The following is a 27,819-nucleotide window of genomic DNA, read 5'->3' as shown; positions in this document are numbered from 1 at the left end:
GCATAAAAAGGACACAGAGTTTTACATAGGAAAACAATGAATTAGGTAAGTATACACGCGGTATATGTGTGTGTTCACCATCTATAATCGCAGAACATGAAAAGACCTCCGTGAAGTTGATCTCAGCGCTCCTTAAACTTAATTATTCAGGGCATAAAGATCTGGGTCGAGCTTCGTTTCACCTGGTTCATATTCAGCTACGCTTCTACTTCACAGCTGTGTCAACATCGAAAAAAAAAAATATAAGTTGTACATTAAAAGTTGCAGCACTGCGATCTCATAGCATTTGTTTGTTTTAGTATTTAAAAAGAAAAAAAAAACACTGTCACGTGATTTATTTGCGGTGTTTATTGGTATTTTATGTTCACTTTGATTCTACTTCTTTTCTAACACCCATGAACTTAGCATGTCCTTAAACAGTGAACACAATTAAAAGACTTAAAAAAATGAAGAAACTTAAAAGAGCAAAAATCCTCGAGGGTAGTTTATCTCTAGCGCCTATGTGTCGTGTTTAGAAGAGCTGAGATGTAAAGAACGTAGACTAAAGCATAACACTGTAATTTTTCTGTTCCTCTCTCAGCTGCCAACTCTCTCACAGTAAGTGCAGTCACTGTTGCACGGCTCAGTAGTAAGCGCAGCTTTGATAACCGCTAGAATATTTCATAGATTCTGGAATTAATAACCCAACCTTGTCTTTTAGATGTGAAATCGGTATTTTTATTTGTTTAATCATTTATTGTGGTAAGTTTTGAAGTGTGGAGAACTATGCAAGCAGGGTTTGCGTTCTTTCAGTTGTGGATCTAGTGTTATGAAGTACACACACTTCTGTATTTACGATTAAAGCATCCAATTGGAGTTAGTTCCCTAGGTACTTTCGGTATTAAGTCAGAATAACTCTTAATCCTAACCTAAGTCACAATGAAACATGTTTCTAATTACTCATCAATTCTTTTTTTTTTTCAAGTTTGATGGAAAATATCTTGAAGATTTTATTTTTAGTGTTTGAACCAGCCCAACGCGCGATACACAAAACAGTCCACGGATGTTACGCATTGCATCTCCACAGAAACTTCACTGAAGACTAATCTTTCTATCTTTCTCGCAATTCCTCGAACAACCAATGATAATACTACTTCAGTTTTTCGTCTCATATTAAAGATAATATAGAATAGAATAATTTCCGTGTTTCAATTTGACAGGGAGACGCCACAAATCAGTTGATGTGGATTCGTGTGAAGGTGAAGTAATATTCTGTGGAACGAAGCAAGAAGTATCTCGCATATTGGGACTTTAGAAGTAAATTGGTCTAAAGTAGTCTAAAGAAACAGCAAAATTCATTCACTAATTAGTAGATAAGGAGATATTTTATAGTGTTTGATTGTGTGGGAGAATAAGTGTCAGAGAGTGCATACGGCAAAGATGTTGTAAACAAAAGGAGAATATAAGCACCATGAAATTATGCTTGTGACTGTAGAATACCTGGGGCCATCTATGGGGGATATGTATATGGAGCTGCCTTCCTCATCATTAAAGTTAATTGCTTTGAAACTTGCAGCAGGCTAGGAAAGTCTGGTGTGAGCAACAGGGGTCACATGAGTCTTGAATAGCTAACAGAAAAACTGAATATATACTGTACATATATATGGGCCACTAACAAAAAGATTTTACTGTTACAGTTTTTTTATTTTATAGTTGAAGGTAATTGTATATCGGTATGATATTTTGTAAGGCAAGATGATGATTGTCTTTGCAGTATTAATGTATTTGTTTGCACAAGATCACAACAATATAACTAAATGTAGAGCTTGAAAGAGAATTCCTAATTGCCTATGCATCATTCCCACCACAGTGGTTAGTTGTTTACTACAATTCAACATCATACCAAATATACTATCAAATTTGACAATTTATTTCCATCTAAGAAGATCTTCTGTCCTTAGCCAGGAAAATCACAAATTAATAGCATTTTTTCGTGAAAACTTACAATTACAAGCCATGAAATATAAGAAAGCGGTTTTGGTGCATGAGTCAACTAGAAAAATATGACCAATTGTCAAATATATGACAAAGATTGGTGCTTGCGATGTTGACTTCCGGAACTGAAAATAAGATACGTAAAAAACGATGATATATTGGACGTACCGCAAAGCCTGAGTGAATGAAACATTAAAAACTTCTGGATGTTGAGAAGCCACTGTTCTTGACCTACTTACAATCATACTTTTGAGTTTTTTTAGGGTTCAACTACATGTCCCATATTTTTCAACATGCACCAATTTTAACAAGGTCTCTATCAAGGGACTCAGCAACCTAAAATCATCCTTCAGATGATGAATTGATGAAAGAGAGTAGCATCATCTGTATATGTGTATATGCAACAAGCTTGTCTTCAAAACCAAACCACATAACATGGTTATTTAGTATGAAAAGCAAAGGGCCGAGAATATTACCCTGAAGAACACCAGATATTACATTCCTATAGTCAATATGGTGACAATTGACAACTCCTCTTTGCAATATATTACTTAAAAATTCAATAAGGATTTTAAGAAAAGACTCACCTACTCCAACATGTATAGGTTTTGAAAATAAGGGCATCATGATTAACACGGTCAAAAGCCAATCATGTGAACTTACTGACCGCAATCAAGGGATTTCTGTACATTGGAGACTGTAAGAAGGGTATCACATGCTCAAAGGGCTTTGCGAAAGCCAAATTGCAAACTATGGAAGAGATGATTACCTTTAGAATACCTATAAACGTGTTTCACGAAAAGACTTGTAAACTTTAGATAAAATGGGAGTTAAGGAAATTGGACAGTAATCAGCTGGGCTAGAGCTGCCCCAAACACATTTACCTAATGGAGTAACATTGCCAATTCTCCAACAAGTGCAAAAGGAACCTCTTCTTGCTAACTTCCAGAAAAGAATGGACAGCTTAGGAGCTAAGATACTTTCTATGATAAAGCTAAGAAAAAAATACCATTTGAGTCCACACCTACATGAGCATCAAGGTCCAGCACTTGTTTTTATTAATTGGCTTACCATCAAAAAAAAAAAAAAAAAAAAAAAAAACGAGGAAGATCGAGTTTTTCATTACTCTACTTACTGTCAAACACATCAACTTGAAGGGTTGCCCTTTCCTTAGGACAGCATGTGACCGAACCATCTGGTTTAAGCAAGGATGAAGTGTAAATATACACCAAAAAGTGCAGTTTTATGGGTATTTTACTGTTTACAAACTTATGCATCTATCTTTGGCATGCTGTTGGATATTGATTGATGATGAAGGAAGTATAATTTACCGCCTGATAGAACAATTTTTCAAGACCTCGGTTATATATGCTAACCTTGATAGGTGTTTTGATAACAGCATCAGAACAGTTGTGCTATTGTTGAGTGACTTGTTTCACTATACTCATTCAAGTTGAATGTTAGCCACATTATGTTGTCCAGAGGTATCTTACAGAGACTCATTTTATGAAAAAATAGGACTAGAAAATTTACTTTATGACTTATAATCATAGTTTGGTAATGAATTTATTATTATGAACTGGACTGACATAAAGATCTGCACCTCAAGACTTACATTGAGAAACTGAAAAGACTAAAAGTGGTGCACTCAAGACTTAAATTGAAGTTCTAAAAAGAAAAAAATTAGTCTCTAAACAGCAATATTAATATTGTTTTCTCTGAAGAAAGCCCACAGGCCCATCCTAAAAAAAGAAGTGCTTACAGGGAGGAGAGAATTCTGTATATTGGAGGTGTACTATTATTAATATTATTATTATTATTATTAGTAGTAGTAGTAGTAGTAATTTTCACTTAGCTACAACGCTAGTTTGAAAAGCAGGATGCTATAAGCCGAAGGGCTCCAACATGGGAAATTAGCCCATTGAGGAAGGAAACAAGGAAATAAATAAACAACAAGAGAAGTAATAAACAATCAAGATAAAACATTTTAAGTAGAGCAACAACATTAAATTGAATCTTTCGTATATAAACTTTAAAAACTTAGAAAAAAAAACAAGAAATATTAGATAATTATTTACAAAGATTTTCATGATCGCTATATGGTACTGCCATAATTGCTGGCAAGAGATATTTGATTTTATCACCACCTATCAGAAGTGGAATTGAAATGGATTGTAGAAAGGATAGGTAAGAAACCCTGGGTTTGCCTACAGATACGCTAGTTGGAAAAGCAAGATGCTATAAGCCCAAGGGCTCCAACAGGGAAAAATAGCCCAGTGAGGAAAAGAAATAATGAAATAAATAAATGATGAGAATAAATTGACAATATATCATTCTAAAAACAGTAACAGCGTCAAAATAGCTATGTCCTGTATAAACTATTAACAACGTCAAAAACAGATATTTCATATATAAACTATAAAAAGACTCATGTCAGCCTGGTCAACATAAAAACATTTGCTCCAACTTTAAACTTTTGAAGTTCTACTGATTCAACTACCCGATTAGGAAGATCATTCCACAACTTGGTAATAGCTGGAATAAAACTTCTAAAATACTGTGTAGTATTGAGCCTCATAATGGCTATTAGAATTAACTGCCTGACTAGTTTTACGAACAGGATAGAATTGTCCAGGGAGATCTGAATGTAAAGGATGGTCAGAGTTATGAAAAATCTTATGCAACATGCATAATGAACTAATTGGACGACGGTGCCAGAGATTAATATCTAGATCAGGAATAAGAAATTTAACAGACCATAAGTTCCTGTCCAACAAATTAAGATGAGAATCAACAGCTGAACACCAGACAGGAGAACAATACTCAAAACAAGGTAGAATGAAAGAATTAAAACACTTCTTCTGAATAGATTGATCACCGAAAATCTTGTAAGACTTTCTCAATAAGCCAATTTTTTGTGCAATTGAAGAAGACACAGACCTAATGTGTTCCTCAAAAGTAAATTTCCTGTTGAGAATCACACCTAAAATTTTAAAAGAGTCATACAAATTTAAAGAAACATTATCAATACTGAGATCCGGATGTTGAGGAGCCACCGTCCTTGACCTACTTACAATCATACTTTGAGTTTTGTTAGGATTCAACTTCATACCCCATAATTTGCACTATGCACTAATTTTAGCTAAATCTATATTAAGGGATTCACCAACCCCAGATCTGCATTCAGGGGATGGAATTGATGTAAAGAGAGTAGCATCATCTGCATATGCATCAAGCTTGTTTTCTAGGTCAAAACACGTCATGTGTATATAGTATGAAACGTAATCGGCTAAGAACACTACCCTGTGGAACACCGGATATCACATTCCTATACTCACTATGGTGCCCATCAACAACAATTCTTTGCGATCTATTACTTAAAGATTCAATAATAATGCTAAGAAACGACCCACTCACTCCCAGCTGTTGAGTTTGAAAACAAGGGCCTCATGATTAACACGGTCAAAGGCAGCACTAAAATCAAGGCCAATCATACGAACTTCCTGAATACAATCAAGGGATTTCTGTACAGCATTGGAGATTGTAAGAAGGCCTTTACGAAAACGAAGTTGCAAACTAGGGAACAGATGATTACCTTCAGCAAACCTATCAAGACGTTTTGCCAGAAGACGTTCAAAAACTTTAGATAATATGGGAGTTATGGAAATTGGGCGGTAATCTGTGGGACTTGAGCTACCACAAACACATTTACATAGAGGAGTAACATTACCAATTCTCCAACAAGTGCTAAAAGCTCCTCTTCTTGCTAACTTGCACAAAGTAACAGATAATTTTGGAGCTAAGAAATCTGCTGTCTTTATAAAAAACAAAGGAAAAATACCATTTGGGTCTACACCTCCATAAGCATCAAGGTCCATCAACAGAGCTTTAATCTTACGAGATCGAAAAGCTAAACTAGTTAGTTTAGCCTCAGGAAAACAGGAATGAGGAAGTGTCATTACTGTTTACTGTCAAAAACATCAGCCAATAGGGTTGCCTTTTCCTTGGGACAGTGAGTGACTGAGCCATCTGGTTTAAGTAAAGGAGGAACTGTTGCATCTACACCAAAGAGTGCAGATTTAAGGGTAGACCACCATTTATGTTCCTGAGTTGTACCAGAAAGTGTTTCTTTTATGGTTAAATTGTACTCCTTTTCAGTTGAGGCATAAACTCTCTGAGCAAAAGCTCGAAGCTGAGTATAGTTGTTCCAGGTCAAATCTGATCTGTTACCCTTCCAAAGGTGATAGGCCTCCTGCTTCTCCAAATAAGCACGTCTACAATCATCATTGAGCCACGGTTTGTCCTTCACTCGGTACCTTAGCACACGAGAAGGGATACGCCTATCAATTATGTTGACTAGATTCTCATTCAAAGGGACAACAGGATCTACACTACTATATAATTGTGACCAATTCAAGCACAAAAGATCATGCAAAATCCCATTCCAGTCTGCTTGAGATTTCATATAAATTTTACAAGAGTATGATATATCAGGGACAGGCTGCTCAGTCTTCACTACTAATGAAATCAAGGCATGATCAGATGTCCCGACTGGAGAACCAACCTTACTAGATATAACACCAGGGGAGTCAGTGTATACGAGGTCCAAGCAATTACCAGACCTATGAGTAGCTTCATTTATGATTTGCTCCCAACCTGATTCAGAGGCAAAGTCTAAAGCTCTTAAGCTATGGCGATCGGTAGGAGAGATAGAACTTAACCACTCCCTATGGTGAGCATTAAAATCACCAACAAAGACAAAAGAAGCTTTTCTATCATCTTGTATCGTAGCCATAATGGTAAGAAGACAATCGAAGATAGAATCATCCATGTCTGGATTCCGGTAGATCGAACACAAATAAAAGTTGTTATTCCTGCCACAAACTTTTATTACCTGAATCTCATGACATCCACATTGATAGCAGGACTTATGAGAAGCAGGGGATTGTGTTTTGGTAAGAATGGTGTGTTTTTGAGTAGACACTGCAGGCTGCTTGTCGAGGTATGATAAGCAAAAAGGACACTGAAGTTATATTTAAAGAAAAGGTTCACTGAATCAAACAGTTGGTTTCAATGTTTCATGAGATTTAAGAAGTATAAAATGAAATTCTAATATGGTTGCTATGAAGATGGCTAATGAAATGTCTTATACTGAAGAGGTATACAGGTAGATGTATTGCAAAAATGACAGGTTAGTAAAAAGAATTATTTATTAGAAAAATTATGAATAAATATAAAATGTATCTTATAGGTTATTTAATGGCTACATATTTAGGGCAATGAGCAAGTCGGGAGAGTAATTTGTATATGACTGGTGATTATTTGTAGAGTAATGAGAGGCACCGTGAGCAAAATGTACAGTTGGTAATATGTGCAAGCGAATTGTGAGGAACAATTGCACGAAGGTGGTGAAAAATTATGGCTTGGAAGGTAAGTTAGCAATGAAACTTTGTACATGAAAGGTCAGTGGAGTAAATAGATGAAAGTTATGAATGCTATGAAAGGGATGTCCTAATTGAAAGCTGGTTCATACTTACTCCTTATCTATTAATGCATTTGGCTGTATTTTAGATATACTAAGTGGTTGTTTATTGATTACTGAAGTGAATCAGGGAATCAAATCAGTTTATAGAATATGGGTGGTAGCTAAATAAAGTATTATCCACTGTTAATTGCAAACACACACACGACTTTACATTGCTGTGTGGATACGTACTGATACTCTTGCTACTATCAAATCAATTGAGAATTACGCTAACAGATATGTGGAATTTACCTTTTCGATACATAGGACATAATTACCAGTAGTGGATGCAAATAGTATTCGTTAAAAGTTTATTAATGATAAGGCTTAAAGAAAAAGGGAGGAGGAGCTCTCTTTAGTCCCCTCCGGAAAGGTCTCACTCATGTGACGTTTTTTCCTGTCCATTTTTCAGATTCTCCTCAGTAACAGTAACGTAAGTGGGGTCTTGGTTTTAGCAATCGAATAGTCTATATATAAATTTTATTTCTTTCTGCTCCAGTATAAATCTATAAACACGAAAGGTATAACTTGCTCGTTTCTAAAGACCATATATATAAACTGAAAGAAAATTCACCTGCTAAAATCTACCTTTAAACAATTTACTCCCATCACCAAAAAACTACAGGACACATGGGTTTGTTTGGTTTGATTTTCATTATATATTAATCGTAACATCATCTCGCTTTTAATGATCTCCTCAGCATCAAATCTTGGAGTACATATCTTTTAAAATATCAAAAAACAATCTTCTTCCTTTTGATATATTATGCGTTTATTTTTGTTTTCGAAAATCACGTGGCAGTGAGGCAATATTGACGCCTTGCTGACGGTATGGTACAACACTCTCCCAGCACAACTTATCCTAAGAGTCTTGAAACATATCCATCTTCTTACTTCACTCTTTTTCTGAAATAGAATAACCTGTTCTTTAATTATAATGCCTACGGTATTGGGTAATATTACGGTAGAGTTCAACTCAGCGCCATTACCGCTTGCTAGTACATAATAGCTTGATGTTTTCCTTTTTTTTGCGAGCGAAGCGAGCCCACGGCGGAGCAAAAACAATTAGACTCTAGACTCTATCGAAATATTACCAGAATCTAATGGTTTTTGCTCCGCCATGAGCTCACTTTGCTCGCAAAAAAATAAAAACATCAAGCTCCTATGTACTGGCAAGCGGTAATGGCGCTGGGTGGGACTCGTACCGTAATATTACCAGGTATTGTATTAAATAAAAGGGTGTCGTATTCAATAGTGAATCCATTCTATTATTATTATTATTATTACTTGCTAAGCTACAACCCTAGTTTTAAAAACAGGATGCTATGTAACACTTTACTGTGTTGTAATATTTATATTGCTAATAGGTTGCTACATGCTTTAATCATCCGAATTATATGAGCTATAAAGCTAACTAATACGATGAATATGTTGACAACAAAGGATGCTTAAATCTTTCTACTTATATGCATATGTCTCAAGATTCCTTTTGAAAAGTATGAAGTGGGTCTGATGATATATTGCTGGTTATGCTTGTATTTATTGCCTTATATTTTATATTTTATTTGTGAAAAAAGATTATAATTCTGAATATGTTGGACTTTGGCAAGTCTTAAGATTCTTTTTTGTTTGTAATTTCTTTAGTTTAATCATCAGAGTCAATACAGGAGAGTTCCATTTGCCACGGAATCGCCTCACTGACATCAGCATTTATTTAGCATTCTAGTTGTAGAGGATACAAAAGAACAAACCATAGTTTTAAAAAGTCTAATCATATTACATATGTTAATACCTCAGCCTGGTTACTTATGTTAATCATAGCTCCTAAGAATTGAGTCTTTTTGGTGCCATTCAGAGACCTAAAGATTTGATGGAGTAGGTCAATGCAATTGCATTCGCCAGGCCTGTTCTTTTGGTGTCAGTGAATCCGTCCATCAGCTTGGCGTCCTTTGAGAACGAGGCAGTCCTTACTACGTACAAGGGGTAACTGACCTCCATCGCACTCTCTCTTTCTCTTCATGTATTTGCAGACCTGGTCTACCCATCCTCCCAGACCCTACCAGCTTCACAGACACGGGCATCTCCCGCAGGTAACACCACAGACAGACACAGACAAAATCTGACACAGGCAAACAGACAACTACTACTACTACTACTACTACTACTACTAGCTCCTATTAATTAAAGAATGGACTATTCCTTTTTTTTTAATTAGAGTAGCGTGGACACATCCTCACCACTTGACATCCAGTGCCTAGACTCTTGTAGTTGAGTTAGCAGCAGCATTAGGAGGTAACGAGCATATCGACTAGCGCATGCGCGGAAGCCAATCTAACCAATGACTGATATCTCTTTAATACTCTTTGTCTAGTTAGGCATATTGTTAATCTGTACTTCTTTGATACATCGGCCTCGCATTTTCAAGCACACAGCACAGTTTTGCTTGATGTCATATGTGTCATCTTACTCAGCAATAGGATAGGTTTACACGCACAAATATATACACCAATACAGGCACACTAGTATACACCCACACCTGCACGTGTGCACGTAACCATGTCACCCTAACATTTTTCAGATGCCCCCTCCAATATAGCTCAAGTTTTGAACAGCCACATTGATGTAACGCAGATGTATTATCTTAGTTTACGATGCTTAAAAGTTAAGTTTGTTGCAGTGAATATAAAGCTTTTGTAAGATCAGGTCATTAGTAGCATAATATGATGGTTTAGTTATTTCAACTGAAACTTGAATATTTTTTCTATTCGCTTGAAAGGAACAGTGAAAACCAGAAATCCAAGAGTTGTAGACGAGCTGCAAATGTATTTTTAATGTTTATTGTATGCGACGCTCTTTAGAGGTATCTAGTTGCTTTTCCTGTAAATGATTTTAAATCAAGCTATGAGATAGCGGAATACTCCACGTTAAACCTGAAAAGTACATACAGTGTAGGCTTGAGGCCATTGCTCAAAGAACAGGAATAGCATTGCTTGCCATGTTAGGAGTACTGCATTGCTATATTTTTATTTATAGAAAGCATATGTCAAGTTTAATTAGTCATTCTCTAAAGGTTAGGACGAACTATGATGCCTTTTGTTGGCATTCCAAATAAAGATGAGCTTAGCAGATTGTGGCCCAAAGCTGTAATTTTGCTAAAGGCTGTACGCAAATGGCTTGGAGGTGAACAAAACAACCGTATATATGTTTTAGTGCTAAATGTCCATCATCAGTCAATTAATCTTTTACATGCTTACACAAAGCAGAGAGTTTTTGTTTTAGTAGGTCCTCCCCTTCAATTTTGTTCATTTTAGTTCAACTACAGAGTCCAGAACCCGGTTACATGTGTGTTCCCTTGAACAAATACACAGTTATCAAGATATTCATGTAGTGTAATCCTTTCTTTCACATTTTCACAGCTGTGTCATCAGTGGATATTCTTTAAATATATCTGAATGTTGTATTTATAACTGTTAATTTGATCTATGAAAGTTTCTTGTTTAAATATAAAGAGGCTGTAACAGTCTTATAAGATATGGAAAATATTTTATTTCTAGATGCTCTAACTAAAGATATTGAACTTTTAAATAAAACAGATTGGTTTCCATAAAGATTTTCATCTTGAAGAAAGATTATGAATAATGATTAAATGTTGTGTTCACAAACATATCAAATTAATTATTTTAAATATTTTCTTTTGTATTCCATAACAAAAAATAATCTCATACTTTAAAGAACTTACCTTATCTGATAAGTTTTCATTATTTTTTTTTTTCATATAATTCCAACAAGCTGCTTAACTCTATGCCCCAGAGATGGTCTGAACAGAAGACTTTTTATCCATGATTATTTTTTTTTATTTAGGTATAGCAGTGAATAACAAGTACTTGTTAAATAATGATCACAGATACATTAACCGTGAATATATCACATGTACTTATGATAGATTCCCATGTCTGTTCTCCTTGGAATTTTCCTTCCCTCACCTTTTTCCTCTTACATTTCATAATAATTAAAAGAATTCATTTTTTATTTTCTTCTGTTTACATCTAATGTCATTGTGAAAACTCCTTTCCTCATTTGTTCAAGAACTTCCATGCAATACTCTTGTAAGGTGAGATGTTCCAATTCAAGAGTCCTTCACAATCCTTACCCCAAGGACCCTACATGAATCCTTGTACCTTGTAGTTTCCTAATTATAAATCAAAAGCAGAACACCATTAATACTCCCAGGATAACACCCTTTATATATAACTTGTTAACTTGTGAGGTAATACCTCATTCTTTAACATTACATGAAACACTGAAAGCTTATTATTCAACCAGCGAGATATCCTTTTAGAATGCTTTACATTTTATCTTTATCAACGCCATTAGAATCAGGATTTTAGCTAATAAATAACAACAGAGGTATTTAACACCATTTGTAGAGGTAGACATGCTGCACTTTCTGTAGAGTATTTATAGGCCACATACGTATCTTTTAGGCTCATGCATAGAAATGCACAATAAACATAAAACACAGACCCCATATAAAGCCGTCACTGAAGAATGTGAGGTTCAGTTAAAATTAAATCTTTTTCAGAATAATGTTGTTATTTAAAGTCACCGGTTTTGCTTGCTTTGTCTTGAATGTTCATCTTGCAAATGAATGCATCCAGAAGTGTAATGCTTTATTAACATCCAAGTTATTTATAGTCAAGCATTTATTTGATTTCTGAAAGTAATGTCATCCGTCAAATTGTGTTTTCTCATCTGCTTATTTAACTGAATCTGTCAACAAAGCTGTGTTGGGAGATACCCTTATAAGGAGACATAGAGCCCGAGGCCCTCATTTTGCAGTGCTGAGCTCTTGAGACCACCTTGATACCAGAAAAGTAAAAATGTTGTTTTATGATCATCTGAGACTTTTACTTTGACTGTAAACTGGCTATTGAATCGACCCAATCAATCTGATGACTTTGCAAAACCTTGTAAGAGAGGATCTCAACTGTGCTGTTCTTTACTGATGGCTAAAAAAAAAAAAAAAAAAAAAAAAGTTACTCTGCATGACACGACATTTGAGGCACTCAAAACAGGGAATGACTGCCGCAGGTAGTACACACTCTACTGGAAGGCGTAGTAAGCTACTGTTTTTATTTTGCTGCTGGTAATTCTTAAACAAAGTGCTACTTCTGCTGCTACCACTAATTATTCTGCTACTACTGCTGCTGCTGCTTCTGCTATTACTGCTACAGCATTGAGAGTTCAGTCTAGATCAGATGATACACAGGTTTATTAATGTTTCTCTTCTATTTTTTATTTGTCTTCTAAATGACACAGAAGATAACTTGAAAATGTTTGAACACAAATATGACAAGGGCAGGTCACTTTTTTCATAGATGTCAATGTGGTCAGATATTATAGACATTTCTCTCTTGAGATGTACTAGCCCATTCATCTTAGATATAGACTCCCTCTTAGAACGTCTTGATGCTCCCCCTCTGTCAAACTTTGCAGTTTCATATATAAAGAACTTCCTTTAGTGCCACAGTTCCAACTTCCTTTGATCGAGTATAAATACTCCCCCCATTCTTCTCTTCTAAACTTTATCATTCAGAATAATTTGGTTTTATTTATTTCTAAATTGAGATCTTATATTCTACTCCCCACTCAGCTCCCAATCTTATTCTACCATCTAAATTTACATGGTTCTCCCACCAGACGAATAAGAAATTCCTTAAAAAAAGCACTTGTCTAAAAATGTGACATTTCTCCCAGCAGGATTAAGAAAGACGTTAACGTGTCTCATTTCTGAAATAGATATTCATTAACTAATGACTTGATATAAAAAGAAAAAAAAAATTTTTTTTTTTTGGTATTTTCCCAACTCAGAGACGTTGATTGCATTTTGATCCATAAACACCAGTCATTTCTGCCTTACGGTGCCACCAAGAGCCTCCCTCCCACACGACTGAACGATTAACCTCCCCAATATGTCTGATGACATTCTGCTACATCCCTACAATATTCATTGAAGTACAGAGATAACAAAGAAAGAAAACTAAGTTAATGGAAAGGTGACTCAGAAACGCATAGTCAATTTTTTTAGATGAATGATGAATGACATTCAACTGCCTTTGTCGATATTTCATTTTGAAGATTTTAAATATGGGTTTCACTTCTGTGAGAATCCTGTGTAATGACTGAACTAGAATGGACTGTCATTCACAGTACTTTTTAAAAGTACAGTATTTAATCTGTAAGTAGTAAAGTAGTTGAACTAATGATAGACTTCATTTTTGTTAGTGAACCTAGATTGGACGATTATTACGATATTCTTGCATAGTTTTTTATGATATATTTGTTAAAGGTAATATAATATGCCACGAAGTATTTTAAGTAATTTGTTCATTCACATTTTGAGGTATTGTAAATTCATTACTGCATGTACAATATATTGATATATTTTATTCTTAATGTCTGATTTATAAGTCAATTCGTGCAAGAAGTTCATAAAGATTAGTAGTTAATTTGAATTTGTGCCACCTCATAGCAATTTTGACATATATTAATTGATTTTTCTGATAACACTTAGCACATTTTTTGCACTTGCGGTTACTATATTTACCTTAGTATTGCTTGTTCATTAAGATTTTCTTAAAATTTTACTAATGCTCTTCACGTAAGAATATGCACAATGATGTTTTTCATAATTATGATAGTTCTGCTCGCCATTTTTTTCTCTTTTCACACCTTAGAAATGCTCATGGATATTCATCCATTTGTTGTGTACTTCCACCTTAGAATCTTTCAAGTACGGCGTTGCTAAATTCATAAGCATTTTCTTAACGTTAATAGCTCCCTTTCATGATAATAAATACTTACACATTTCTCTTTCCTCCCTTCCCTCACCTGTTTTTTTTTCCTTTTTTCTTTTTTTTTTCTTTTTTAATAATTAACCCCCACCAGCGAAGCCGAAGAAGTAGTCGAACCAGAGGACTGGCGAAGACAGCGATCGGAATCTTCCACGGCAATGGATGAGATTGAAACCACTTATGTGCCCACGGCTATGGTCATCGAGAACACAAAATACGCCTCTCAGGTAAGGACGGGTCGTGTTTGGTCATTTCTTGAAGCACTAAGCTTTATTGATTTTATTAATGCAAATATTGTATTTCAAACAGGGAGAACATTCTTGTAAGAGAATATAGATAGTTATCAATGTGACTGTTCCGCTGAACAAAATTTGCAGGTGTCAGAAGAGAAAAGAACAGAGATTAAAATATATATGGTAAAGGATGAAGGTCAGAAGAAATGAGGAAAAAAAGTAGATATAATGATAACTAGAAAAGCACTCTGAGAGTGCAGACCTCCGCCACAGCAGCTTATTTCTCAAAAACAGCTTGCCTTTCCCAGAATCAATTTAGACCATAGGCGTATTTGAAGTCTGTGCGACAGCCATGAACGAACTTGGGGTTAAGGTTATGGTTAATTTGGTCGACCTTTCGCAAGACATTGGCCTTTACCTTTGACTAGGCCTTTCAAAATTGAATCCCTTCCACGTCTTAACATGAAAATTAATCCCTTAAATTTTAACTACCCTATGAGTAAAACTGTGGCCAGGATGTTGTTCACAGACAAGCAGGGGCGAAAACATAACCTCCTCCCCTCTTCGTTGGCAGGTAATAAGAAAGAAATCAGTAGATGTAAATGGCTTGCAAGGAAAAGGATTTATGCTACTATTAAGTACCATCGTCAACTTTCTTGAATTTGCGATTATGGACTAATACAACACTGCCATAAAACGAGTCTGATGTGGGTCACGCCAATATTGTGACATCCAGACTTATCACAGATGCAAACGCTGTAATTCTTGAGGTGATCCCCGGTAGTTTCTCAGAATATTTTGTAGTGTGTGTTACTGTTTATTTTAAATGGCGTTATTGATGAGACAGAAGCAGCACAAGATCACTGAATTTGCATTGCATACCCTTCAGATCAAACCATCTAAAATCTGGATATTTAACGAATCATATTAAACAACTTCTACATATATGAAATGCACTCCCTTCCAATCACTGAAAAACTGTTAAAAGTGTCAGAGGCATGTACACCGAGGGCCCCTTTTCTTTTTGCACAGAGTAGAGCTTTTTTCGAGAAGTAGATGTCGTAGAAATGGGATCACCCCTGAAGTTCTTATCCCTTATATGTACATGGCCACTGTAGAAGGAAATGCCTTCAACACTCACTAGAAACCAAAATTCTATGCGAGATACATGCCTGATGTCTTTGTAACTACCAGAGAAAACTGACATAGTCAAATTCCCAATTGATGGCCTAAAATCTAATTTTGTCCTCACCATTGACATTCAGAACTGCAAAGAAAAGATCCTTCTTTTCTAAGTCTTGTTGAGAGAATAAAAATCCAGTTGCATCTGTTTATGTGAAAGCTACAAATCTATGCTGCTGCCTTAATATATAAGGGGAGTGACCAGACTCGCACAATACAAATTTTTTTTAATTGGTGCCTACTTCAGGAAGGCCTTCACTCACTGTAGTACTTAGGGTTGCATCCATGCAGACCCGGTACATGTGAAGCAGATAAACCAAACAACTGTTACACCAGTAAAATTTTAGATGTGCTTCTAAGGAAGCAAATGTTTGAGTTCTAAACACAAGACCAGAACACTAGAGAAGATGATAGATCTACAACTTGTTGAAAGTTTTAATAAGGGACACCCTACAGACAAGAGTCACCTGTCCTTCATAGGGTCATCACCAGTGGAGTCATATAAGATTGTATAACTGAAAATCTTCAGTTTCCCTAAGTGCAGAAGCAACGATACAAAACCACCTCCATGGAATCAAAGAAAGCAATGCCTAGCATGGTTTACAGATATAAATGAACAGAAGATTCATGCAACCCTCTAGATATAAGCTACATTGGGTTCACTGTGACGACCCTAAGGATGCAACTTCAAGCCCATCTCAGTATTGGAACCATGCTCCAGCATTTGTTGGATGATCGGGACAAGAAACCGCCACTAAGTGACTTCATCAGAGACAAAAAATCCTCTTCAAAAAGGAGGGCTATTGGCAGGTTGAAGTTGCTGAAGCAGTGAAGCAGTGAAAACAGTACTGCAAAAGATTTCACTGAACACCTAGATGTCTACGGAAAATTCTCTCACCTCCTGGAAAAAAAAAAAATTTCATGATGAGGACTATTGCTACTCATTAGTGCTAGTAAAGCCAATCTTCTTAGGCTTCATTGAAAACCCTCCCAATTTGAGAGGTTACATTGCAACTCATTGGCACTAGTAAAGCCAGTCTTTTAAGGCCTTCCCATTTGAAATTTTCCCTTGTTTATTTTTACAATTATTCGGACTCCTCTATTAAGTGTTGAGTGTAGTTCTGCTTTTTAAATATTGTTTAGCCCAACCAATAACCAATTATAATTGCTAAAATACATATCAGCAGAAAAAAAAAATAATTAAAGCAACATGGCAGCCGTTTCAATCTTTTACATCAGGTTTTTGTCTTGAAGATGGAAAGATATGTAATTGATTAAAAAGATTGATATCAAAATAATAGACATTGTATGTGCTTAAACATTTAAACAGAATTACATACAAGAAAAAAAAGTGGCCCAAAAGTGTATTTAGAAGTGGAAAGCTAAAGACATCCTGTATGGATTAGAAAAGCTATTCTGTTTCAAAGAGGAAATAACAGTATGACCACAAATCTTTCATAAAGATAGATAGCTCCTTAGGTAAGTGTTCTCTTCAAAAGAGGCCAGAAAATATTGCATAAAACAAAACAAGGAGTTCTTTCTAGAGGGCTTAACAAGAACACCAATAATTTGTAACAACGGCATTCTATGAAGTAAATGATTCTCCATGGCAGTCTTGTACAAAAGCAGTAACGTATAACCAACTGGAATCACGCTGTCAGAGAATCAGAGTGCACTCCTGAAGTTGGGCCTTCATTGCTTATACATGGATGCGCTAAGCTGAAGCAAATTATATTAAAACTCAATTACAAATTGACCTCATTAAAACTCTGCAGAAACAAGAAAAGGTTAATTGATGAATCAACTGCTTTATGAACCGGTCTGTGTAACTGGTAGATAATGCAGTCCCTGTTCGAGAAGATCACTCAGGAATTATAGGCGAGAGATGACTTCTTCCTCAAGACGGTGATCAATCATGGAGTGAAACATATTCATAAAGAAGATGAATGATATTCGGTCTTACATAACCAAATTTATCTAACCAGAAATGACCCAAATTGAGACCTGAAAAGAAATATTCAAGGTTTTTTCTATTGGATTCATGATTATCAAAATCCCCAAAAGTGAAGAAGATATAGATTATTTATATGGATGAGATCTGAAATGGGCCCCACCCACAATCTCAGAAAAGCTCTTGAAAAGGTTAGCATTCTTTTTGGATGTCCCTCTTTTTTGACAGATATGGTAGGGCAATGGGATCGCCCACTGGTGCTCTCCTTGCTTATAGGTTCGTTCATGGCTATTATAAAAAAGAACATTGAAAAGCCACTGAAAACCAAGAATCCATGCCTGATATGTTGATGACATCTGTCATCACTAGAGGACCAAAAGAGTCATAATTGTTAAGTGAACCAAAACAGTCATAATTGTTAAGTGATGTCCTAAGATTTAATGTTGTCCTTAATTTTGTAATTTACGACAACAAAGATGTAATCTTCCTTTTTTCATATCCTCATTGAGAGATCAGACACTTCCCATGTCATATCTGTCTTCGTGAAAACTACAATTATAGACTGCAACATTTATGTAAGAGATATGTCATTGGTGCATACATGTACAAGTGCATCTGTAACTACAATCCATAGGAATCTATAAACTCATAACCGTAACGCTTCAGATAAATGTTAACAAATTTGTTATTCGAGTAACATAATTAAGAACATATTAGGGAATAAAACATTTGAGTTAAAAACAAAAGAAATTGTAGAATAATGATAAAAACCTATAACAAAATTATCCAAACGGCCTACTGATATGCCCCCTAGAAAATCACCACCAGTGGAGCAAAAACCAAAGGCACCATGCAGGAAGGACTCATCAACCTAGTATTTGGCATTGTGATTAGGATGAATGCCATCCCCAGGGAGACCAAGGAATTAATTATTATACTCAGTGTAGCAAGAAAGGGCAATCCCTAGGGACACCAAGGAATTCATTATTATACTCAGTGCAGTGAGAAAGGGCCGTTGGGTAGGGCATCGGGGTTTAAATGGATTCCACGTTTATGCCATATCTCCATGGATCGACGGCTTGCCTTCTTTCTCCAACCCCATGCCACCTCCTTACCCTTTCTTTCTCTCTCACTCTTTCTGTATAATATGTGTATTTTCGAAATGTATCCGAAATCATTTTAACTTTGGTTCCACACCACCATTGAGATGAAATTCAAGGCGTATTTTCTGTATAAAAGTTTCCCCCCATCCTAAATGGGGTATATGAGCAGGGGTCCTCCCACACTCATATGCCAAAGACTTCCGCTGCACGCTCTGTAACATGCACACTCTCGTAATGGACCATTCCCATGTTTCAAGCGAGCCATATGCCCACCTTCATAGCCGTGCTAAGGCAGTTATCTACAACATGAACAAGTGTGTCTTGAAAGAAAGGAGAAATAGAGAGAAGTGTTCTTTGAAGTACACCAATTAACATAGTAACAGAGCGAAAGAAAGAAAGAGACAGACAGAGAGTAAGAGAAAGGGTTTGGAAAGAAGGCTGGTGATCGGTGGAGACGTGGCATCAGTGAGGAAATCTGTTTGAAGCCAGGTGCCCTCCCCTATCGACTCTTTCTCGCTGCATTGGGTGTACCCAATAGTCACAAATTGAAACGCTTGGAAGAATCCCAAACCTCTTGATATTGACCAAATTGGATGGATAAGCTTGACCAGAAACCAAAGTTAAGTGACCTCATTAGAGACACGAAAGTCATCCACTGGGATAATGCCGGTGGGCGGCCCGTAGTTGCTGAAGCGGTGAGAGCAACACACCTGCAGAATTCACTATAATTCTCGTTGTCGTAGGATGATAAATGCCAAATGTACATCAACACTGTTGAAGGATTGCCTATTTAGAATCGGAAGGGTCCTTACAAATTTACTAGTGTACGTAATCCGTCAAAAATGTCTGCAAAATCTTTAGAGAAATATCCACACCCACGAACATGCTACTCTCTCCCACCAGGCTATGACTATTCCCTCTCCCTACCTGAGAAGCGGGGAGAGCTTATCGTGACCAGATATATATATATATATATATATATATATATATATATATATATATATATATGAGAGAGAGAGAGAGAGAGAGAGAGAGAGAGAGAGAGAGAGAGAGACTTGCTAATTATTATAAAAATAGGTGTTGATAAAATGATTAGTTTTAGAAAAACAAGTATTTAATTAAACTATGAATTATCTTGTTTGTTTGTTGGGTCCACTATGAAAGTGTATGGATCATATACAATGATTAATAAATTCATGAAAAAGCAGAGGATTTTCCTCTAGTGTATGTGTTTTTTTATATAAATATAAATGTTTTGCACAGTGAACATTCATTATGGGAAGATATCCAAAAAAAATTAATCGTTATGTCTTTATTCCATAGTGCGGACACTAACTTACGAAAATAGCAAAAATAGCAGAAATAAAGACATTAATTGTTATAGAAATTAAATTTAAAGGAAATTATTTTAATTAGTAAGATAATTAAACTTTTTTTATTACTTGATATCACGTTTCAGCATGCTGATCATAGAGCTGCGTTAGTAATAGGTGGACCTAAATCTTTTGCTTTGGAGTTTTTTATGTTCATCTCTTCGTCGAAATTTTAGCGAATAACATTAGATTTATAAGATGAAACACAATGGAAAAGTTTCACTTTGAATTACATATTTACATATAGTTGTCATGCATTATTATTATTCTAATTATCGATATTGTTTTTGAAGATATGTACATATTCAAATGAAGAAAACCAATAAGACCAGTAACTTGATAAAAACCCTTCATAAAACAAAGATTACATCTGTAAAACAGGAAATCGGAACCAAGAGAGAAAAATACTGTAGAATATTTATGAAAAGGATTAATGAATTGAGCTTATAAACATTCGTAGGATCCATATGCTTGTGTTTACTTTTAATCTCGAGAGATGAATGGTTAAAGTCCTGTAAATAGGCTTTAGGATTTAATATAGATGAGGATGCTGCGTAGATAGCATCGAGAAGAGACTAGACATTACGATCTGGGCCTTATGAGACCCACCTAAAGGATCGAAGCCTTCAATCTAAATGCTTAGTTCGTGATATAGCCTTTGGGGAAGGTTCGAAGGAAATGTTTACCTCCGCCAACGAAGTTGGAAGGAGGTTATGGTTTACCCCCTGTTTGGGTGTGTGTTTGTTTGTGAACAGCTTCCTGGCTACAATTTTAATCGTAGAGTAATGAAACTTGCTGGAATTAGCTGTTATGTAAAAAACTGGAAATTATCAAATATTGGAATATCAAGGTCAAAGGTCTAGGTTACGGTCGAGCCAAAGGTCGAGAAACAAGCTGCTGCGGCGGAGGTTTGCGCTCTATTGAGTGCCCCTCTAGTTTATTCATGTTTTAGGTAATAGGACTGCACTTGCTTTGAAAGTTGTACCTCTTCAATGAAAATTGTAAGTAATCTTTTTATGATACAATTCCGAAGAGTCATCTTTATTAATTTATAAAAATGTAGAAACTATTTCCTATATTAATTTTAATTGACCATTGGTTTTCTGATAATCATTCACAATATAACGGCAAATACTAATTATTGCTCTTTTCTGGAAATTTAATGTCTGAAAAATAATAAATTTCTTAAATACACGCCACTCTACAAATTGTCGCTGAATGTTGACGGAATTGCTTTTATTAATTTTGATTTTTTATATTTGTACATTTATTGACTTTGCACACAAGAAAACTACTTGAGTTTTTTTTTAGCTATAGAGTTATGATGTGTACTAATTAATTATTCTCTCTCAATGATGACAGCTACAAACATAAATTTTATACTTTTGTACATGTCTGTGATTAACTTATAAATTCTAAAACTCTATTAGGATACGTTGCTCGCATAGACTTAATAACTGGCAGCAGTAGTAACTTTAGAATGATTGGTTGGAGTTATTGTAAAATGTTCAGTACAACTGAGGCATCATCTGGTGAAGGTAAAGGCAATGATAGAATTTTTAAATTTCAATGGTAACAACAAAATGTAGGAACTATAGTTTGCGTAAGACACTTGCAAAGTTATGGTGCAAATATCCTATTTTATTTTATTTTTTTTAGATTGCTTACTTTAAACATGATTATACCAGAGATATTTCAAAACGTCTATTTTGAAAGGCTATGTTAGTTATGATATGAACGTTTCAATTGATATCATCGGAGAAAATTGTGACAGCCTCAAATAGTCATCATTATTTATCATAGTAGAATGTGATTTGATGAATTTATTTTCTGAGGAAGACGTTATTATTAAATTTGATTTTCACAGACTGAATTAATATATATATATATATATATATATATATATATATATATATATATATATATATATATATACACACATACACACACAGTTGAACCCAGGAATTCCCGGTACACCTTGCTTTGAAGTAGTGCACACAACCACACCCATAATACGTGGCAAGTTTCTGTTTTTAGCTCCGCCCAACACCTCTCCCATCTCTCCCTGCACAATCTTTTTGCCATGAAGTGATGGTGTGGTAAGATGCACTTCTTCAAAGCAAGGTGTACGAGGGACTTGTGCTAATTGTGCGGGATGTGGGGAGGTTAGACATCACTCTATCAAATTTCTCCAATTTATTAAGTAGATAAGTTTAAGATCAACCATCAATAGTTTTGAAGGGTATTGAAATAGCCAGCTTACAATTGAAAACAATCCTCCTAATCCTTTGTATGTAAAATAACAAATTAAAACTTGGTTTAAACTTAATATTCAAACTCTAGTGTAAAGTAGGAAATACAAATAGCGTCGATTTATCGTAAAAGGCAATTGTCAAAGGCTTTCTTATACCGTACCCAAATTCTGCTGCATACTGTAATTAGATAAATCCTCTGCACAGTTAATGGAATTAGATTGTCCAGTCAGTATTTTCTTGGAAGGTATTTTAAGAGATTTCTTACAGGGATAAACCAATAATGCCCAAAATATCATGGTTAGAAACAGCTCAAAGTCTAAGATTTATTTTTTCATATGTCTATCTATCGCTTAAATCAGTCTTAAGTTTACATTTTGATGCAGGCAATATTCTTCTTTTTCGTTTTTAACCTCGGATATTTATGGAAATCTATGATTCATAGTGGTAATGCAGTCATATAGACGGATTGTGATTCTGAGAATGTATTTGCAGATAGTCGATCTGAGAGTCTTGACCCTTGAAAAATAATTCATGTTGTACAGTACGATATAACCACTGGGAGCTTCAAATTTCATGTGTTTAACAGAAAATATTTCCTCTCCTTTTGTCCTTGTGTAAGGCAATGTATGCTGAAGATTAGAATAGATAGGAGTGCTGAAATATATGAACAGTCCCTTACATCTTTATTTGAAAAACTAGATGTTCTTTATCATATCATTATGAAACAATACACCCAAGTATAATATAATATATTTTTATTTTAATATGCCTCAGAATAATTTTATAAACTAGGACTGTACAATTATTTTAGGGAGTAATTATTTCAAGATACTTTTTTTTTTACAGGGTCGAGCTGCTAGTGCAAGCACAGGATGCTGTCGAGGTTTGGCGTCTTGTATCAAAAGGACTGTTGATCGCGAGGACAGTGGACAAAGTGGAGGACATCGAGCAGGATATCAGACTCCAGGTTATCACACACCAGGCTGTCATACTCCAGGCTACCATACACCAGGCTATCATACACCAGGCTCTGCTGAAACATCTCTCCCCTCTCTCAATTACATCCGGGAACCTCTCAGCGTGACACCCACAAGGTACAGACAAAACTCCATGATCCCGTTGGTAGAACGAAGTGAGCGGTCAGATCATCACCATCATCATCACCAACATCACCACCATGGAACCTCTGCAACACTTCCAAGAGCTGAAAGTACTTTAGGTGTTGGAGGTGGACGGGGTGGAATGGTTGCTGGGCGTTTGCAGGCCCGGTCACATTCTTCAGACTCAGTTTACACAATCTTGATCAGGCTCCCACACGACCCATCCCAAGACGGCCCCTTACATCCTCCCTCTATCCTAATGATTGAGGAGGAAGGACAGGAAGGAACTGGGACAACGGGAACTCATAAACTCAGGTTTGATAGGGGAACATCACCTCTTGCTCGAAGGGGAGACTCAGTTTGCTCAGATCCTAGCGGGCAAACAACTCGAGTAGAATGCTCCTTACATCCTGGGGGCCCTGAAGGTACATCTCCTACTCCCAATAGGCGAACTTCTCATGCCCCTGATATCAAGATTCCTCTCAACACGAAAATCATCCCCAAGCAACTTGCAAAGAACACTGGAGTAGCAGTAGGAGCTGTTGGAAGTGGGGTGGTGGGAGCAGGTACAAATGCTGGAGCTGCAGCTGGCCTAGGAGGAAGGAAAAAGAAGAAGAAGAAAAATGCAGAGAAAAAACAGGATCGCAAGGCTGCCAAGACCCTCTCAGCTATCTTGCTGACTTTCATTGTGACTTGGACACCTTACAATGTCTTAGTGCTATTGAAAACTCTCCTAGCTTGCTCAGATGACTGCATTCCCCGGCAGCTATGGGATTTTTCCTATTATCTTTGCTACATCAATTCTACAATCAATCCCATGTGTTATGCTCTTTGCAACGCCGCTTTCAGGAGAACCTACGTCAGGATTCTGACCTGCAAGTGGCACAGTCGTCGCAAACAGGGAGTGCAAAGGGGTTACTACAGCTGAGGACGCCTTACTCGCCGCCTAGCACGAGCGACCTACCAACTGCTCTTCCTTCTCCATTTACACTGGCTTGCCAGCATTTAATGAATGATCATGAGTATATGTCGCTGATTCTGTCTTAGAGTTGCGATGGTTTTGCTTTTGTTTTTGATAATGTTGACCTTTAGGTTTTTTTGTGATTGAAGAAGACTCTATTGATCATTAATGATGTTGGCTGACAGCTGTATCATACAAAGATATTATTTTATATTCAGCACTTCCAATTCAAATATCATAATGGGTTAGTGTGGTAAAATCTTCAGAAGAAGTTTTACAGAGATCTGAAATATAGTGAAAGTAAAGCCGTGGATGTTCTCAGGATGAATTTTCATTTCATCTAGATACACTCCGAAGAAATCCATTTTACGGCAAACAGTACAATGTAATATTTCTGTTCGATTTTGTAGAGCAATAGGACTAGTCTTACCTCCATGTTCTATTTGCGAACACTCCCCCCCTCCCCTCCTTTTTATATTTTACATGTAGCATTTGTGTCTTTTTAATCATTTGATTTTATTTCGATGGCCACGGACCGTCTTAACCATCTTAGCTGGAAAAAATTGAACAAAAAATCAGATTTCAGTCTACTGGCAAGATGTTAGTTTTTATCTTTCCGGAGTTTAGGTTTGATTGATATACCGAGTTTTTGGATGACTGATGTGCTTATTTCAAAGTAATATGAGTAATAACTAATATAGAAGGTTAGCCATATATTTTATATTGATTCAGTTTTCTGTTTAAGGATTTCCTTCATCCGTGCAATTTTGCCCTGTGTTGATGAGTTGGCAAGTTTTCGTTAATTTTCAATCACATGCGAGGTTTTCTTAGGCTCCCCAGCTGAGGAATACTGCCAATAAAAGAAAGAAAATATGTTATTTACCGTAAATAGGATTTGAGGTTTTGTTGTAAATACAATATCATATGAAGAACTTGAAATTCAAAACTGCAGATAGTTAAGGGTCAATGCATTTTGCTTTTTCTTGCAAGAAAATACCTTTTTTATCTTAAGTGAGACTTTGACACAAACAAAGTCGAAGGGGGAAAACGAGTAATGAAATCGTATTTGAAGCCTTGTTGTCAAAGTTAGCAAACTTAAGTTCCGCTTTGATCCAGTCCTAAGGCCGAAGAAGAATCTCCCTGTCAAGGAAATAGAGGAAAAAATATCCACAAAAATTTGGCTTTCTAATATTTGACAACGGACTCGGGGTAGATCCAGGCGTGCGAGTATAATACTATGTACAGTATATCAAAGCTCACTGAATTGTTTCTTATTTTATTTAATTAGGCTTATAATGATTGATATGCTAGAAATATAAAATATGAAAATATATGCATACATATGTGTTGATGTATTGCATGTGGCATATATGTAATATATAAGCACAATATATATATATATATATATATATACATATATATATGTATGTATATATATATATGTATATATCTATATACATACATATATATATGTATGTATATATATATATATATATATATATATATATATATATATATATTTATGTGTTTATATATGACCTCCTGTGATCACAGATAACGATTTAAATTTATACTTCAAGATATAAATGTATCTACAAAACACATCATTGTCTTATGTAAGCATTTGACAGAAGTAAATTGAAGCGGTTGCCTTGCTTGAATTCTGGATGACCTGGTCACAAGGATGTAGCAGAGGACTGTTCGGACTGTTAGTAGAACACTTCAGGGTGGATTTTCGACTCTATGAGTCTCTCGTTATGCCTTTGTCTCGCCCATGGCCAATCAAGGCGTACCGGAAAGCGAATAATTGAATTCGAATTTTGAATCGCATTTCCGACTCGGATAAGCCGCACACTTATACACGTATGTGTGTATATACATGTCCATATATTGGATGCATTCCGATAGATATCGACGGAATTTCCTTTTGAAAACTGACTAAATTTAATCTTGGATTTTTTTATTACTGTAGTTTATAAATTTTCGGATTAGGTATTGCAAGCGTTTTAGGCATGACTAAGGACTTCTTTTTATCCGATGACTACTGTTACATTGGCTACTTCGGTTATGATTCGAGATTCTGATAATAATCAGTCACATTTTAAAGAATATATTTTAGTGTGATTGTTACGAAAAATGATTTTCTCCATTGGGATGGAGTAAATCAGAAAAAAAAACATTAAACTAAGCATTTTGAGGATAAAATGTCCTCCACATTGCTAAATGCGGTTGCATCATTAAGTGTTATTTTGCTTATTCGACGCCAAACTCATCGTAAATTAGACATTTTGGTGAGAAACAGAGAATTTAGCCAGAACTACTGTGAGTGGCACGTGAAAGAAAAAGTAGCTGGATTTAGAGGTAAGGGTAAATGAATAGACTTGGCCATCCCATAAACCTTAACATTATGGAGGGAGGGTGGCCCTATTCCTAGGCACTGAAGTAGTCGCAAAGATTTTAGGCAAAATAAGCCCGACCCCCTAATGACATCATAGCCAATCACTTTGTCTTCCACGTTAGCAGCGGTCATAGTACATCCCCTTAGAAATTTCAAATTATACGAACTTGTAATAACCTTAGGGGGATGTTGTGACCGCTATTAACGCGGGAGACAGCACAATTGGCTATGACGTCATCAGTGGGTGGGGCTTATTTCGCCTGGAATCTCTGCGGCTCAGAATGATCCTGTCGGGATGTTATTTATCAATTGGGAGACGGACCGAGGACTTGGAGACTGGAGGTTCTTTGGTGTGTGCGTCTATATTGTCAAATTTTTTCTTAGTGAGAGGACGGAATTGGTGCTTATCACATCCATGCTATTGTGGTTTTTTATATTGAAGCTGAAGACCATTACAGTCTTTCTTGTATAATTTTTTTCTCGAATAAAACGGATGAATTAAAATATAAGAGTCGCAGTACAAGAAATTATAAAGGCTCCTTTTTACATCGTTGTGCGGATGTATAGGTAATTTTATACATTAGTTATGTATGCATGCTTAAATACACAAACACGTATAAAAACTATATATGTTTGTGTGTGAATATATATATATATATATATATATATATATATATATATATATATGTATGTATGTATATATATATATATATATATATATATATATATATATATATATATGTATATAAACATACATGTAACTAAGATGTATGCCTTTACGTTTACATACACGGATACGTATACAGTCAGCCGATGTTATCCACATAAGCACCAAACACCATATATATACTGTATATATATATATATATATATATATATATATACATATATATATATATATATATATATTA

At 35.7% G+C, this 27,819-nt stretch overlaps 1 protein-coding gene across 1 annotated transcript in view; it reads left to right on the top strand.

Annotated features, from left to right (window-relative positions):
* The window catches only part of mAChR-A (muscarinic Acetylcholine Receptor, A-type), a 476,079-nt gene extending 450,191 nt beyond the window's left edge, over nt 1–25,888 (top strand). Inside the window, 3 exon segments of the mRNA XM_068360814.1 lie at nt 9,529–9,588; nt 14,447–14,579; nt 23,296–25,888. Coding sequence (XP_068216915.1) covers nt 9,529–9,588; nt 14,447–14,579; nt 23,296–24,477 — 1,375 coding nt within the window. The 3' untranslated portion in view covers nt 24,478–25,888.
* Nucleotides 25,889–27,819: the final 1,931 nt, after the last annotated feature.

This window comes from Palaemon carinicauda, chromosome 37 (genome assembly GCF_036898095.1).
Source record: "Palaemon carinicauda isolate YSFRI2023 chromosome 37, ASM3689809v2, whole genome shotgun sequence".
In the NCBI taxonomy this organism is placed as follows: Eukaryota; Metazoa; Arthropoda; class Malacostraca; order Decapoda; family Palaemonidae; genus Palaemon; species Palaemon carinicauda.
Note: the sequence above shows the minus strand (reverse complement) of the source record. Positions and strands in the feature narration are given on the sequence as shown.